This window comes from Podarcis vaucheri (assembly GCF_965113315.1).
Source record: "Podarcis vaucheri genome assembly, chromosome: 15".
NCBI classification, from domain to species: domain Eukaryota; kingdom Metazoa; phylum Chordata; class Lepidosauria; order Squamata; family Lacertidae; genus Podarcis; species Podarcis vaucheri.
In genome coordinates this window covers 39,081,515-39,096,174 of record NC_138753.1, presented here as the reverse complement: position 1 = coordinate 39,096,174, position 14,660 = coordinate 39,081,515, and the positions used below count along the sequence as shown (strand labels likewise).

The following is a 14,660-nucleotide window of genomic DNA, read 5'->3' as shown; positions in this document are numbered from 1 at the left end:
AGGTCCTGCTGGGCTTTTGCATGGCCACTGCGGGTCTTGCCAGGCCCTCCTGTAGCTAGGATGGGACCTGTCAGGCTTTCTCTTTACTCTAGGTGAGGGAAACTGAGGATGGGACAGAAATTTGGTTCAGTTTTCATTCAAAGGCGAACCTATCAAAATTGTGCTTTCCAAAACAACGCACAACCTGAAACGCAGCAACCTGTTGAAATTTACACTTGTCCAGATTTTGCAGTGCAGTTATCCAGTCAAGTAATGCGTGGGGGGGGGGATTGCACATATTTGAGTAAAGTGTCCACAAAAGTGCACTTTTTGGTGAAAATAACATATTCATTGTTTCTCTTATTGGTTTCTGCCTCGATGAGGCCATTGACTCTGTACTCTTCCATCCCCCTTGTTGCTTAAGGTGAGGCTGCAGTATAGCTCAAGTGACAGTCAGTGCACCACTGTTTTTGTTCAGAATGCTTACAGTGGTGTCCAAACTTTTTTCAAAGAGGGCCAGATTTGATGAAGTGAAGGGCTTTGAGGGCCAACCAAATGTGTTAACTAAATGTGTTAACCTTTTTTTAGGGTTGAAGTTGTTAAGTTTTTAAAAGGATTTTACCCCAGGAAATAAACTGCCACAGGGGGCGGATTAAACTGACTGGCGGGCCGGATTAGGTCCCCAAAATGGCCTTTGGACATGCCTGGCACCTTAAGATGTCCTCTGTAGCTTATCACTCTCTGTTTCAACAGCTGTAACTGCTGAAGAGGTGACAAATATCCTGAATGTCAGCCAGTCTTCAGGAAGGAATGGAGAAAGCAGGAGGAGATGAAGGTTTGTACACCCACAAGAAGAAGGAATTGGCACATTTCTTTTCATATAAAGAAACAAAATTCTTTACTTTTCTATTTGTTTTCCAAGGCGATGTTCCCAAATCTGCAGATAGCTTTCTGAAAATCATTGGAGGCTAGATAATGAGAAAAGAAAAGAATCAGAAGTGGCTTCAAAATTACACTACATTAATATGTATACTGTATAGAGAGAAGCCACTCTGACCTCTGGTATAGAACGAACATCTAGCCGCTTCTCTAGGAAGCATTGATAAAGGCCCTAAACACCTGGAGTCCCATTCTCCTACAATGTTCTTTTTTGAAGGCTGCTTAGTGTTTTCAGCCAGGGACAATATGTGAGCATGAGGTCTTGGCAAACCTTCAGGGTGGCTGCTTGCTGGGTTTGGTGTTTCTTGTTGGGTAGTCTGGGTTGCTTGGTTCCTTCTTGATGAGTCCATCACTTGCTCATCCCAAGTGGCTTTTCAGGTTCCCTAAGGCTGCACAAGCTCTTTGACCCACAGCTGCTATAGCAGTGTTGAAGGAAAAGGGCAAAGAAATGACAATATATCTCACCACCAGTGCCTAGGTTGCTTGTTGGGAGCCATGTCCGTAACATGTTATGGCAAATGACATGGATTGCCGCCTAAAGCATTGTCAGTGAAGGATGCATCTAATTTTTCATTTTGGCAGTATACTTACCTGTGGTTTTAGAACTGGTTGAACAAAGTAAAACTTTGTTGTAGTTGTTTAGTCATTTAGTCATGTCCGACTCTTCGTGACCCCATGGACCAGAGCACGCCAGGCACTCCTGTCTTCCACTGCCTCACGCAGTTTGGTCAAACTCATGCTGGTAGCTTCAAGAATGCTATCCAACCATCTCGTCCTCTGTCGTCCCCTTCTCCTTGTGCCCTCCATCTTTCCCAACATCGGGGTCTTTTCCAGGGAGTCTTCTCTTCTCATGATGTGGCCAAAGTATTGGAGCCTCAGCTTCAGGATCTGTCCTTCCAGTAAGCACTCAGGGCTTACCGTATTTTTCACTCTATAAGACGCACCAGACCACAAGACGCACCTAGTTTTTGGAAGAGGAAAACAAGAAAAAAAATATTCTGAATCTCAGAAGCCAGAACAGCAAGAGGGATCGCTGTGCAGTGAAAGCAGCAATCCCTCTTGCTGTTCTGGCTTCTGGGATAGCTGCGCAATCTGCATTCGCTCCATAAGATGCACACACATTTTCCCTTACTTTTTAGGAGGGAAAAAGTGAGTCTTATAGAGCAAAAAATACAGTATTTCCTTAAGAATTGATAGATTTCCTCCTTCATGGATCACTGCCTTGACATGGCGAAGGGGCTTGAATAACTCAGAGAAGCTCTGAGCTATGTCGTGCAGGGCCACCCAAGATGGACAGGTCATAGTGGAGAGTTTTGACTAAACGTGATCCACCTGGAGCAGGAACTGGCAAGCCACTCCAGTATCCCTGCCAAGAAAACTCCATGGACAAAGACAACAGGCATATCAAAGTAAAACTAGGAACTTGTTTAACTAACTGTAGGCACAATACTCTAACTCTGCACAATTGATGCCAAACAGGGCAGTCGCCATATCATGCAAAAATGTGATTACAGTGGTACCTTGGGTTACATACGCTTCAGGTTACATACGCTTCAGGTTACAGACTCCGCTAACACAGAAATAGTGCTTCAGGTTAAGAACTTTGCTTCAGGATAAGAACAGAACTCATGCTCCAGCAGCGCAGCAGCAGCAGGAAGCCCCATTAGCTAAAGTGGTGCTTCAGGTTAAGAACAGTTTCAGGTTAAGTACGGACCTCCGGAATGAATTAAGTACTTAACCCGAGGTACCACTGTATAGCTGTTAACACAGAAATAAGTATTGCTTGTTCCTTCTTTAGATTACTCTCCATTTTTTCTTACATATGGATGTGTTTTTGGGTACATTATATATTTCCATCCTAATGTGTTCCCCAGTTCCTTCCGGGGGCGTTCGTCCAGCATTAGAGTATCCCTGGCACTGCAGACTTACAGACATCAACCACAAGATCCTCGTCCTTCAAAATGACCATCTGATAGCATCCCCACCAAATTCCAATGCATCAGGTAATAGTTCTTATGATTCCTTTGCATCTTGCTGGTCCTGCCGATACTGACTGAACACTTGTTTACATTCTGGAGCTGAGTAGCCAGGAATTGGGAAACAGGGTTTTTATCATCCAGAACTCACCGGAACTTAGTTCCAGCACCATTGCCATTATAAGAAAACAAGGGAAGTGTTTGAAATATACTCGGAGTCGAGAGTGGATTTCATGCTCTTTATTCAGCTCATAGTGGTGAGGAGAAATGGAAGTTCCCCCAGGATGTCTCCTTTATATACATTATTTACATAATGGGCCCCATGTGATTGGCTAATTCCGGGATTCTCCTGCAGGCCAAGCCAGTTGCGGATTCACTTCCACCTGGAGCTGGATTGGGTGGCTCCTGTGGACCAATCAGACTGCTGCATTCTGAATCCTATTGTTCTAGGACCAATCAGACTGCTGTATTTTGGATCCTATTCAACTCAGTACATAACAGTGTTCATGGTGAGTTCCGGCAGCAATTTTTCTAGAAAAATAGCATCGTCAAGAAGGTATCTGATTCAACCACATCTCCTTTAACAATAGCTAGAAATGGTGCTCCGTGGTTTCTGTGGATTTCATGAGAACCACTGCAAAACTAGAAAGGAAATGGGAGAATGAGATATGCAGTTCTCTTCCTCTGTATTTTTCCCTCACAACAACCCTGTGAAGTAATTTAGGTTGAGATTCAATGACTGGCCCTAAGCTGACATTGGTTATGATTGAACTTAAAGAGAAACAGATGAATTTGAGGATCAGAGCCCTACCTGAGGAAAAGGAAAGCTTGACAGAGTTTCAGGAGGAGACAGGACTAACATCGGTTGAGAAAGAGAGGTATTTGGGGGTTAGTATGACCGCCAGAAATGTGAATTTATTCAAGGACAACTGTGAAGGACGTTGGATTGAAGAGAAGGGGGATTTGGAAATATGGACAAATCTGAAGTTGTTATTGTTGGGCCGAGTTGCTGTGGTGGGGATGAGGGCTGCTGTGTTGTCGGGGATGTTGCTTTTGTTTCAAACATTGCAAGTTTTGGATGGGATGGATTGTTTCAGGAGGTGGCAGAGGGATGTCTCTAGATTTGTTTGGCAGGGCAGGAAGCCTCGAGTAAAATTTAAGATATTGACGGATGCCAAAGAAGGAGGTGGACTTGCCCTGCCAGACCCCTAAACTTTGTTGTGAACCATCTGCTTTTTGCTGGCTGAGAGAATGGTTGCTTCTTGAAAGCACTGAAGTGTTGGATAATGGCAGATGAAGTTGATGGACTGTATGGAATTGGCGGAAATGACTGGCAAGATCCGAGACCAGGGAGAAGAGTCGGGGGAAGAAGACTGGAAAAAGTTTAAAGACTATTATTATTATTAAATAATATTAAAATTATTGAATGTTAGAAGAATGTTGGAATGAAGTTATATGGCTTTAGTAGAAATGTTATAAGGAATTAAGTATAAATAGATTAACAGAAAATTAAAGGAAAAAATAAGGCAAGAATGTGTTAAGATAATTATAGGATAGAAAACAGAGGAAGATGGAAAGGAATTGCTGAAACAATTAATAGAAGTGGAATACAAAAAGGGAGGTGAGAGGAGGTCGTTGGAAATAAGCGAATGAAAGATAAGATATTGAAAATGTTTGAGGTGTTTTTAAATTGTTTTTGTTTGTTTTTGTTTTGTTTTGTATGCAGTGTTTTTGCATTGTATTTGTATTGTTCTTTTTTTCTTTTTTTCTTTTTTTGTTTGTAGTGTTGTGTTGAAACTGTTTGAAAAGTAATAAATATCATTTTTTTTTTTAAAAAAAGAGAGATTCAATGACTGGCCCAAGGCCACCCTGTGAGCTTAAGCTGAGTGGATATTCGAACCCTGGTCTCCCAGGTCATAGAGTGAGTTCTTGTAAACTGTATTTGTTGCTCCACCTGCTTTTGCATCTGGCCCTGCCTAGCAGTGGCATGTGGCCCTTGGAATGTTGCCCAGAAGGGATTGAGGACTGCAGGCCAAAAAGAGCTCCCCACTTCTGCCACAAGAGGTGGAAAAATTACAAATAGGGCATGGGATTATCTGTGGGTCTATGCAAACTACCGGCACTATGTAGCAGAAACTCATGAAAACTGGACACATGTCTACTGTAGTGATCATGTGTATAGACACATATTTGATTTTGAGGGGATCATCAGTAGTTTCCTATCCTATTGAAAACCTTCCTTCCATTTTGGCTTCTCCTACAAAATTCCTGTACCAAATAAGAATGCATGATTTACTCCCTCTCATGGTACTGACCCTGTTTTGTTTTTTGTCTCAAGAGGTAGCATTTGACATATATCCCAACAGAGGTATTACGGGAAATGTAATCTTTATTGGCTTCAATGGACGTGTCCTGTCCTGTGTGGAATCTGGAGGAGGGCCTCCTCAACTAAAGGCAGTGGTGAGTTTTGTCCAGGGCTGGTCCAATCATTTTAGCACCTGCGGCAAACCACAAAACAGTGCCCCCTGCCACAGAAGAAGGTGGGAAGATCTACCTTAGGAACAAAGCAAGAAATCAAACCAACCTTACTCAATGGTTGAACTGGGAATCAAAGGGCATCATGGGTGGGAAAGGGCCTGCTTTGGCTCACTCTGAATGGGGCCCAGAGGGCAGCCCCTTCCCTTTTCTCCCTAGGGGTGGGAGGAGACCAGCAGTCCCTCCTATTCTCTGAGGAGCCACTGTGATTGGGGTGGGGGACTGCTAAGAGTGATGTGCCTTGGTCCAGTATACTTGAAGGAGCATCTCCACCTCCATCGTTCTGCGCGGACACTGAGGTCCAGCTTCGAGGGCCTTCTGGCGGTTCCCTCACTGCAAGAAGCCAAGTTACAGGGAACCAGATAGAGGGCCTTCTCGGTAGTGGCGCCCGTCCTGTGGAACACCCTCCCATCAGATGTCCAGGAAATAAGCAGCTATCCTATTTTTAAGACATCTGAAAGCAGCACTGTTTAGGGAAGTTTTTAATATTTAATGCTGTATTGTTTTTAACACTAGTTTGGGAGCTGTCCAGTGTGGCTGGGGAAACTCAGCCAGATGGATGGGGTATAAATAAATTATTATTATTATTATTATTATTATTATTATTATTATTATTATTATCCCCATTAAAACAAAAACCTACACGTTTAGATGAATTAATGCATTCTAGTAGGCATTGTTGTTGCATTTATCAATTAAAGTTCTACCTTGCCTTTCCTCCAAAGGAGCCCAAGGTGGCAAACAATGAAGCAATAGAAAAATACAACTAAAAATAAAGTGCAACCATATTAAAAAGTTTAAAAACAATAATATATATTTTAAAAGCTATTTTTAGGGTATTTACAAATAATCCCATATTTTCAGGATCCTCCCCTTCCCTTCCACAAACATTTGCTTTCTCTCAAGCAACTGCAAGTGATGCAATACAACTTTTCTTTCTACCCAAGTCTTTGAGTTTCTGTTTTCTTTTAGCCTGGAAATATTAAGGAAATGTACAATGAGGTGAACGAATTCAGGAGCTCCACTTTCTCCAGAAAGCCTGGTGGCAAAGAGACGTACAGCTTGGAATCTGCAGCATTCCCGGGCTGGTTCATAAGCACTTCTCCTGAGCCAAACAAGCCTGTTGGTTTGAGCTGCCAAGGAGCCACGGAGATCACAGAATTTTATATGGAGAGAATATAGGACTAAATGTGACCTGCTGCTTTAAAGGAGAATATCTGCCACTACCAGGGAGCTGTCATTGAAAATACATGACACAGAGGAAATCATCCCCTAGAAACCCCAACGCTTCTCCATTTTTTGTTATTTTTATTCTTTATTAAATTTGTTACAGTGGTGCCCCGCAAGACGAATGCCTCGCAAGACGGAAAACTCGCTAGACGAAAGAGTTTTCCGTTTTGGAGGTGCTTCGCAAAACGAATCTCCTATGGGCTTGCTTCGCAAGACGAAAATGTCTTGCGAGTTCCTGCGGGTTTTTTCCTCCCCCCCTTTTCTAAGCCGCTAAGCCGCTTATCAGCTGATCCGATAAGCCGATAAGCCGATAAGCTGCTAAAAGCCGCTAATAGCGCTAATAGTGCTAATCTGCTAATCCGTCAATGGGCTTGCTTCGCAAGACGAAAAAACCACTAGACAAAGAGAATCACAGAACGGATTCCTTTTGTCTTGCTAGGCACCACTGTATTTGCTTTATCTTGCCCATGACAACCCAAAGCGATCTAGAACCAACCAACCAAACAAACAAACAAACAAACAAACAAACACCACACATACAGTAGATACATTAAAGTCTATAGGAAAAAAGTAATACATTAACACTCCTCCCACTTCAGAGATAGTTAAGGACTAAAGGCCTGGTAATAGAGGAAAGTTTTTGCCTGGTGCCTAAAGATTGTGCCAGACACAATGTTCTCCCTGGGGAGAACATTTCATAAATGGAGAGACACTGCAGAAAAGGCCCATCCTCATGTTGCCACACGCCAGATCTCTTTTTGAGGGGGCACAGAAAGTAGAGCTGCAGATGGTGATCGCTGGATCAGGGTCAGTTAATATGTGAGAGGCAGTCCTTGAGATATTGCAGTCCAGTTTCTGGCTGATGTCACAATTTATGTCTGTTGAGCTCTTCAGCACTTCAGCACTGGGGAGCTGTTTGGGTGGGGGAAAGCCAGGATTTATGAGGTAAAATTCCTGGCAACGCTCCTCAGGGGGTTCTGGGGAGTGCACAGTATCCCGTGGTGTTGCTTAAGCTCTTATCTAGAAAGGCAGTATGAACACGACCTCGGAAGTATGTCCCTGCCATGGATGAATCGTCTCAGGCATGATTTGTGATCGGTTCCTCGTGAATTTGGAATATTGGCATTGATTATGGGGTGCTCCTGAAATGGCATATGATAAAGGGCTGCAATTAATCAGCTGCCGAAAGGACTGGATTTGAGCCATGAAGGTATTTCAATGATTTTCAACAAGCGCAAAAATACAATAGCCAGAATGGAAGGGGAGGCAAGGCAATGTTTGTTTTGATGGTTCCTAAATGGTCTTTTTCTCTCTTGACCACCCCTGTAAAATGAAAGAATCATGGGCAGGCGTTTTGATGTTATCTGTTACTGAGAGAGACAGGGGAGCCAATGATTTATGCTCAACAAAGGGTTCTACAATTTCTTTTACACCCTTCCCTCTTGACTGAGGTTGAATGGATCTTATATAAATTTTCTTGGACTGGATCAGGAGTGGAGAAGAGAACAATTTGCTATGGACTGCTAATTACACTTGGCAGGAATTTAAATATGTGACTTTGATCTTTAACTGCGAGCTGTGGAAAATATCCCCAGAATTTTAATGGCAGAGCAGACATCAACTTGGGGAGTTGTTTATAGCTCAGCAAGTACTTGAACAACAGAAGGAATGTTTTCAAAGGAGTGGAATGGACCAAGAACAATGACAATCTCTCTTCACACCAGCTCTAGGAACAACCTGCTAGAAGGAATGAACACTTGAATTTTTTTTATATGTTTGGAAAATAAGAATGGTGCTGATTGTAAGGAAACAAGAAGGCTAGCCATGAAAATGGATTAAAACTAATAGAAGGATGAGAATGTGATTAAAGAAGAAGTGGCAACATCAGGAAGCATTGGACATGTTTGTAACAGGAGCGGGAAACCTTATTATTATTATTATTATTATTATTATTATTATTATTATTTAAAAAATGTATTAAATTTAAATAATTTGGATCAATTTATTAAAATTCGGAAAACACACACGCACGCGCGCGCACACACACACACACGAATGAAATATTGTAGTTCTGAGCCTTTTGAAGCTTTATAGATCAAAACCAGCAAAGGCCACTGAGAGATCCAGCAGAACTAGGAAACAGCTTTCACCTTTGTCCTTAGCCCACCGGAGATCATTGACCAGCAAGGTCAAGGCAGTTTCAGCCCCATGATGAGGCCTGAATCCCGAATGAAAAGGATCTAAATGGTCCACATCCTCCAGGCGTGCCTGGAGTTGTTTAGCAACCGCCCACTCCGTCACCGTGCCTGAAGATGGGAGATTTAAAACTGAGTGATTGTTGGCCATATTGAATGGGTCCAAAGATGGTTTTTAAAGAAGCGGTTTAATAACTGCCTCTTTCAGTGAGTCTGGGAAGGCTTCCGCACAGAGGGAAGCATTCACCACCCCACGGAGCCCATCGCCCAGCCCTTCCTGGCTCGCTTTTATGAGCCAGGATGGGCAAGGATCAAGGAGGCAGGTGGTTGGTTTCACTCATCCAAGCAGCCTGTCCACATCTTCAGAGGTGACAGATTGGAAGTGATCCCATGCAACTTGACTAGGCAGGACACTAGGACTCTAGGTACAATTGCATGCAGAAATGTGAACGTTAATGAGAAATTGGCACCAGAATGCTGATGAATATTCCTGAGGACTCTTTTTAAAACAAAATGAATGAACTTTATTACTGTCACAGACCAGGATAAAAACAAAAACAAAAACATATAAATAAAATACCAGTTAGGATTTTTTTAACTGATAAATGTTGGAGCAGATAAGGACAAAGAAACAAGCATAGGATAAAACATCTGAATAAAATACAAGATTAAACACAAGGACTCTTTTTAAAACAAAATGCAAACTAATATGGAAATGAGGAGAACTGAACAAGACTGGAAAAATGAGAAACCGAGAGCAACCAAAATTGACCTATCCAGCCATCCCTACTCTTGATAGATGCAATTTCCTTGTGTTTTTGTAGCTTAAGTGAATACTGGAAGTTCTGAACATGTTAGAACTGAAAGGCATTTTGCTACTTGATTAGGATATACATACATTGGCATTAAAACCTCCCTCCTCTTTCAGAAGTTCTAATCACCTTTTGCTTTATCAAAATAAAACTGAGTGATCTCAGCACCTCCTTGATGACTCAAACGAATCGGCTGGTTTGGCTCAGTCAAGCTGCTTAGGAACCAACCCGGGAATGCTGCAGATTCAAAGCTGCCAGTCTCTGTGCTGCTGCCACTTTTACAAAAGAAAGTGAAGTTCTTGTGTTCCTTGCCATCGTTGTAGAGATCCATAATGCCTTTACCCTATTTTAGATAAAAAAAGCATACAAAAGGTTTAGTAGAAAGAAAGCTTGTGCTACATCACAAATGAACGCCATCAGTTGCCTGGTAGAAAGTGAGACTTGGGGCTAAATCCCAATGATTGTAACCAAAGCATATACAAATTCAAAGTTTACTGGAAGCCTCAAGTTTAAATCGGGATTGTATCATGAATACACCAAGCATTCAGCCATGAGATAAGCCTTTCATTCAAAGGATGGGAGTACCTGTGGCCCTCTAGACGTTGTTGGACTACAATTCCTATCATCTCTGACCATTGGCTGTCCTGGATGGGGCAGATGGGAGTTAAAGTCCAACAAGATCTGAACCACCACTGGTTCTTCAGCTTCAATTCCTGTCTCCCTTTCATAAGTTTGAATCTTTGTTTATATATCAAAACAGGAAGGTTTCACTACTGAATTTGAAAAAACAAAACAGGAAATAGAACCAGAAGCTGAATAATTAAGGAGAAATTCATAACTAATGGAGAAGAGTGAGGAACGTACAATCAGGAAGTGTTTGCTTTCACTAAAAGGACAGTAGCAGCCCTAAAAAAACTCAGTAGATCTTTGCCTCTCCCAGTAGACAGGCTAGGAAGACAAAGGAGAGGGAAGAAGCACAGAAGGATAACAGAGAGAAGAATGGAAGGCAGTGATTTAGCAAAGATGTCCTTTGGATTCCCTGACTATGAAAAAAAGAATGAGCAAACAGCAGAGAATATCTAAAGTCTTTGTCATGGTGTATGCAACAGAACAAGCAGAAGAAATTTGAAACAATAAAATGTGATTTTGAACCAGAAGTGAAACCCACCTCCAGGGTCAGCTGAGGTTGACCACCAGGTTCACCACAGGAGAGGGTTTGTGCTCCATCTTGGGTGCCCAAAAAGACGGCAAATGTGTTTCCATCTTTTGGGGTTATCCCTCTGTTGGGGGTCATAGCCACCAAGTAATCTGGAACCAAAAAACAGGCAAATATCAGTGTGATAAGAGTGGGGTGCGACCATGGAAAGTTAAGGAGCACCATTTCTGACCCTACTTGAAGACAGTGCTGCTGTATCAGACACTTCCTGAAACCTGGTTACCCAGTCCCAGAATTAGCACAAGTGTTCAATCGGTAACAGTGTAGGTCGCAGCAGAGAGATGTCAAGGGATCATAACCATTGTTACCGGGTGAGTTGCCATCTTTGGGGGCTGCTACCAGCATGTTGTTCTTCAGGAACAGGAACTTCTGGTTGATATCCCAAATCCTGTAGAGCCATGGGCTCCCTAACCGATGGGAAGGATCTGTGATGAAAAGTAGTAACACAAATTTATTAACACGGAAGAAAAAATGGAATATTCTAAAGAAGGAACAAACAACTTTTCAGATGTAACTTTTTTCTTCTGTGTTGGAGCTGCAATTCTTTTCTCCCCCTTTTGTGTGAAGTGGTGATAGCCATGGTTGGCACAACACATTTTCCATGGTCGCAACATTGTGGAGTTTCTGATGTGAGTCTAGGACTTCCTCTATCCTTAAGATATTGCGCATGCAAGTCATTAAATGTGTTCCTAGTGTATCTTTTTTCATTTGGTATTAAGAATACAGGTTTATATATTGCCAAAGAGACAGCCTAGTTGCAAGCACTATTGACTGGCTGTTTTCAGCTTTTATTCAATGGGATCCAACCTGGCTGAAACCCAAGGACTCTAGTTTGACTGGTTTCTCCAGGTGAAATCCATCGACTCCCCCTGCTGGTGTGTGTATCAGTTTCCTTTTGACTAAAGACCCCTGCTTTTTAGAGGAGTTTTGATTCTGACCATGTTCTTGCCCTCCTGAACCATGGGAGAAAGAGATAAGCAGAATAACCTTCGGCACAGAGCACGCATGCATCTACGAATGAATGAATGAATGAATGAATGAATGAATGAATGAATGAGGTTAGCTAATGAAGCAGAATATTTATTTGGTTATCTGCAAGTATATTTGCACACAATATCGTCCATGAAATATGTATTTTTTAAAAAAAGTCCTGATTGTTTACCACCCCCATCCCACGCCCCAAAATTACCCAATAATTCAGGATAATACTTCATGCATCTGGTGAAATGGACTGTAGTTCATGAAAGCTTATATTGTTAGGAAAATCGTCCAACAGGTACCACTCGTTCTTTGCTGAAACAGACTAACACGGCTAGATTTTGGGGAACAAGTCCTCCTTGCTTTTATGTTAAATCACCAACATGGAAAATTTCCCCGTGGGGAATGTCATTCCACTCAGCTGGTGTACATGCTTACAGTGACGTAGCATGGTTTGCTGGTCTCCGGGGCAGGTGGGAGCCAGGTGGATGCACGTGTGCACGGGGATAGGATGCGGAAGATGAAGGGAGCCTGCCACACAAGGCCAGCCTTCACTGTTGATGCCGCACTGCAATGCCTGCCTGCCACGCAGGGTGGAACCCAGCTAGCAAATTGTGGCCCTTGGCAGGTGAATCCCCCTGATGCCCTTGGAGAGGAGTGCCAGGCTTTACTCGGGTTGCCCCTTGTCTGCTTCCCTCCATCCGTGCCCACTCACCATTGGGAGAGCATACTGAGTGAGGAGTAAGTGAGCACTAGGCGTTGGTCGGGCGGCCATTCAGAGAGAGGGTCTGGGATGTAGTGGCCATGCCAGGTCAGACTCTGGCACCCAGATAGCCCTGCAGCAGGCAGGGAAGGATGAGGAGCTGAGGACAGGGCCCACCAGTATGTGCCTGGACAGGAATCCCTGCAGAAGCCAACACCTGGTTTGCACCTCAAAATTATGCCCCCAGGGGACTTGGCCTTCTCCCCCTCCCCCCAGTATGTTATGCCCCTGTGGGCCTATGTGGATAATGGAAATTCTAATTCAATTTAAGGATCACTGCAGGTTTTCAGAACTTCTCTTGGGCAGGAAATATAAAAGCAAAGCATTGTTTTTCACCTGGCTTAGGAAAGTGATGGAATAAATCTCTCATTTTCTGGTCCACAGTCATCTTGTGGGGTTTCTCCCTTAAAGTCTCTGTGTCTACTTTCTCCATTGCTTCCCAAGGATTGGTTGAGATTCAGGCTACAAGCTCGCTCTTCTGCAGTTGTAGCTACTAAAAGAGAGGGATGTAAAATGTTAGAGGAGAGGCTGCAAAAATCCAAAGTTCTGTTGATTGCCCTTCTGCACAATATCCCCGGATCAACATAGATGCATATGTACATTGGTAATTTTATTCATAAGCCACCTTTACATAGTTCATACCATGCTCAAAGCGGCTAACAACATTGAAAAACTACATAATTACAACATAACAACCAAACTGAACAAGTTCCACATAAATCATACTAAGATCTAAAATAAAATATCAGTATCAATCAAAAAATCAGTATCAAAAATAGCAACAACCCACTGCCTAAACAATACCCCAGGAAAAGATCATTCAGCAGCCTCAGCTTTTGTAGTTGGAGTCCGTCCTGGCCCCACCCTCCCAGGCCAGGTGGAACAGGCTTGCAAGGCAGGAAGCAAGTCTTCCAGGACTCACAGCCAATATAAATTAGGGATGGTGAAGCAAGGCTAATTACGCAACCAATGTCCAGGAGTAAGAATACAGCAACAGACAATCAGACGATATGCCACTGGTATGAATTGATGCAATATAGCAGATCATTAAATCAGAGCTTCCACCTTCTTGAAATTTAAAACAGATACAAAGGCTTCCAGTTTCTATCAGGATAGAGGCTCTGGAGGTGAATTTTTAATCCTTTCCCTTGTGCTCAATCAAGCTTAACCCTCCGTCTCCAAACATTTGTACCCTCTTTAAGGGGAGAGAGAATGAAGGGCATCAATTTTTTCCCCTTGGTACAGACCTGCTGGGCTGGGAAGGTGATATATTTCTTCTAAAAACATATATCCTGCGCAAAAGAACATTACTGATTACAAAAATATCTAAAAATAGCTTACAATAAATTCATTTTAAAAAATAGCGATGCCACTTACAGCCAAAGTAAAACGAGAATAAAGTAAACAGCAGTCCAGAATGCTTAGAAAGGAAAAACAAAAAGGACATCTGAATTAGTATTGTTAATTACAATTAATTGACATTAAAATCAAGGAAAGATGTCTCCCTCAGCTTCACTGCCCCCCACCCACCAAATGACTATAATGATAGGTGGGGGAAATGGGTCTGAGGAAAGGCAAAACAGAGATTTCCTGCCTCTGAGATAATTTGGCATTTGAAGCAGACAATTTAGCATAGTCTTCCCTAATCTGCGGTCCTCCACATGTTGTGGACCACAGCTCCCATCAGTCTCAACCAGGATACCCAATGATCATGAATGATGGAAGCTGTAATACAACAATATCAGGAAGGAAACTAGTTGGGAAAGGCTATGATCTCAACTAGCTGGATATCTGGGTAGAAGATTCAGAGAAATAATTGAGGAGATGCTACCTGTCCTGGTGTGAGGAAGTCCTGTGCCTTGCTATGAATTGTCTTCTCAGATTTACATAGCATCTTATAGCTTAGTCAGACCAGTGGGTGTGGTTTCTATGCTCTATGGCACCTTATATGTCACAGACACTAATCCAAGTCTTGCAGCAGCAGCCAGCTGTTCCGGGAAGCTACAAATGTTGTGATAGTTCAAAAGCTGAGGGCTC

General features: G+C 42.7%; 1 protein-coding gene and 1 long non-coding RNA gene across 4 annotated transcripts in view; one reads left to right on the top strand and one right to left on the bottom strand.

The window, feature by feature from the left end:
* Nucleotides 1–704: 704 nt before the first annotated feature.
* Nucleotides 705–6,753, top strand: LOC309519603. The gene is made up of 4 exons (XR_014213864.1): nucleotides 705–814; nucleotides 2,793–2,921; nucleotides 5,233–5,354; nucleotides 6,402–6,753. It is a non-coding gene; the product is annotated as an uncharacterized lncRNA (long non-coding RNA).
* Nucleotides 6,754–9,354: 2,601 nt separating this feature from the next.
* The window catches only part of LOC309519570 (interleukin-36 receptor antagonist protein-like), a 53,977-nt gene continuing 48,671 nt past the window's right edge, over nucleotides 9,355–14,660 (bottom strand). The window contains exons 1-6 of one of the 3 annotated variants that reach the window (XM_082200708.1): nucleotides 14,455–14,499; nucleotides 14,001–14,043; nucleotides 12,960–13,116; nucleotides 11,191–11,307; nucleotides 10,835–10,974; nucleotides 9,355–10,009 (exon numbers count right to left, since the gene is read on the bottom strand). In XM_082200708.1, the coding sequence (XP_082056834.1) occupies nucleotides 9,788–10,009; nucleotides 10,835–10,974; nucleotides 11,191–11,307; nucleotides 12,960–13,056 (576 nt within the window). In that variant the 5' untranslated portion in view covers nucleotides 13,057–13,116; nucleotides 14,001–14,043; nucleotides 14,455–14,499 and the 3' untranslated portion in view covers nucleotides 9,355–9,787. Of the gene's footprint in view, nucleotides 10,010–10,834; nucleotides 10,975–11,190; nucleotides 11,308–12,959; nucleotides 13,117–14,000; nucleotides 14,044–14,454; nucleotides 14,502–14,660 lie in introns of those variants that run through there. The other 2 variants (XM_082200709.1, XM_082200710.1) reach the window with 2 other exon arrangements.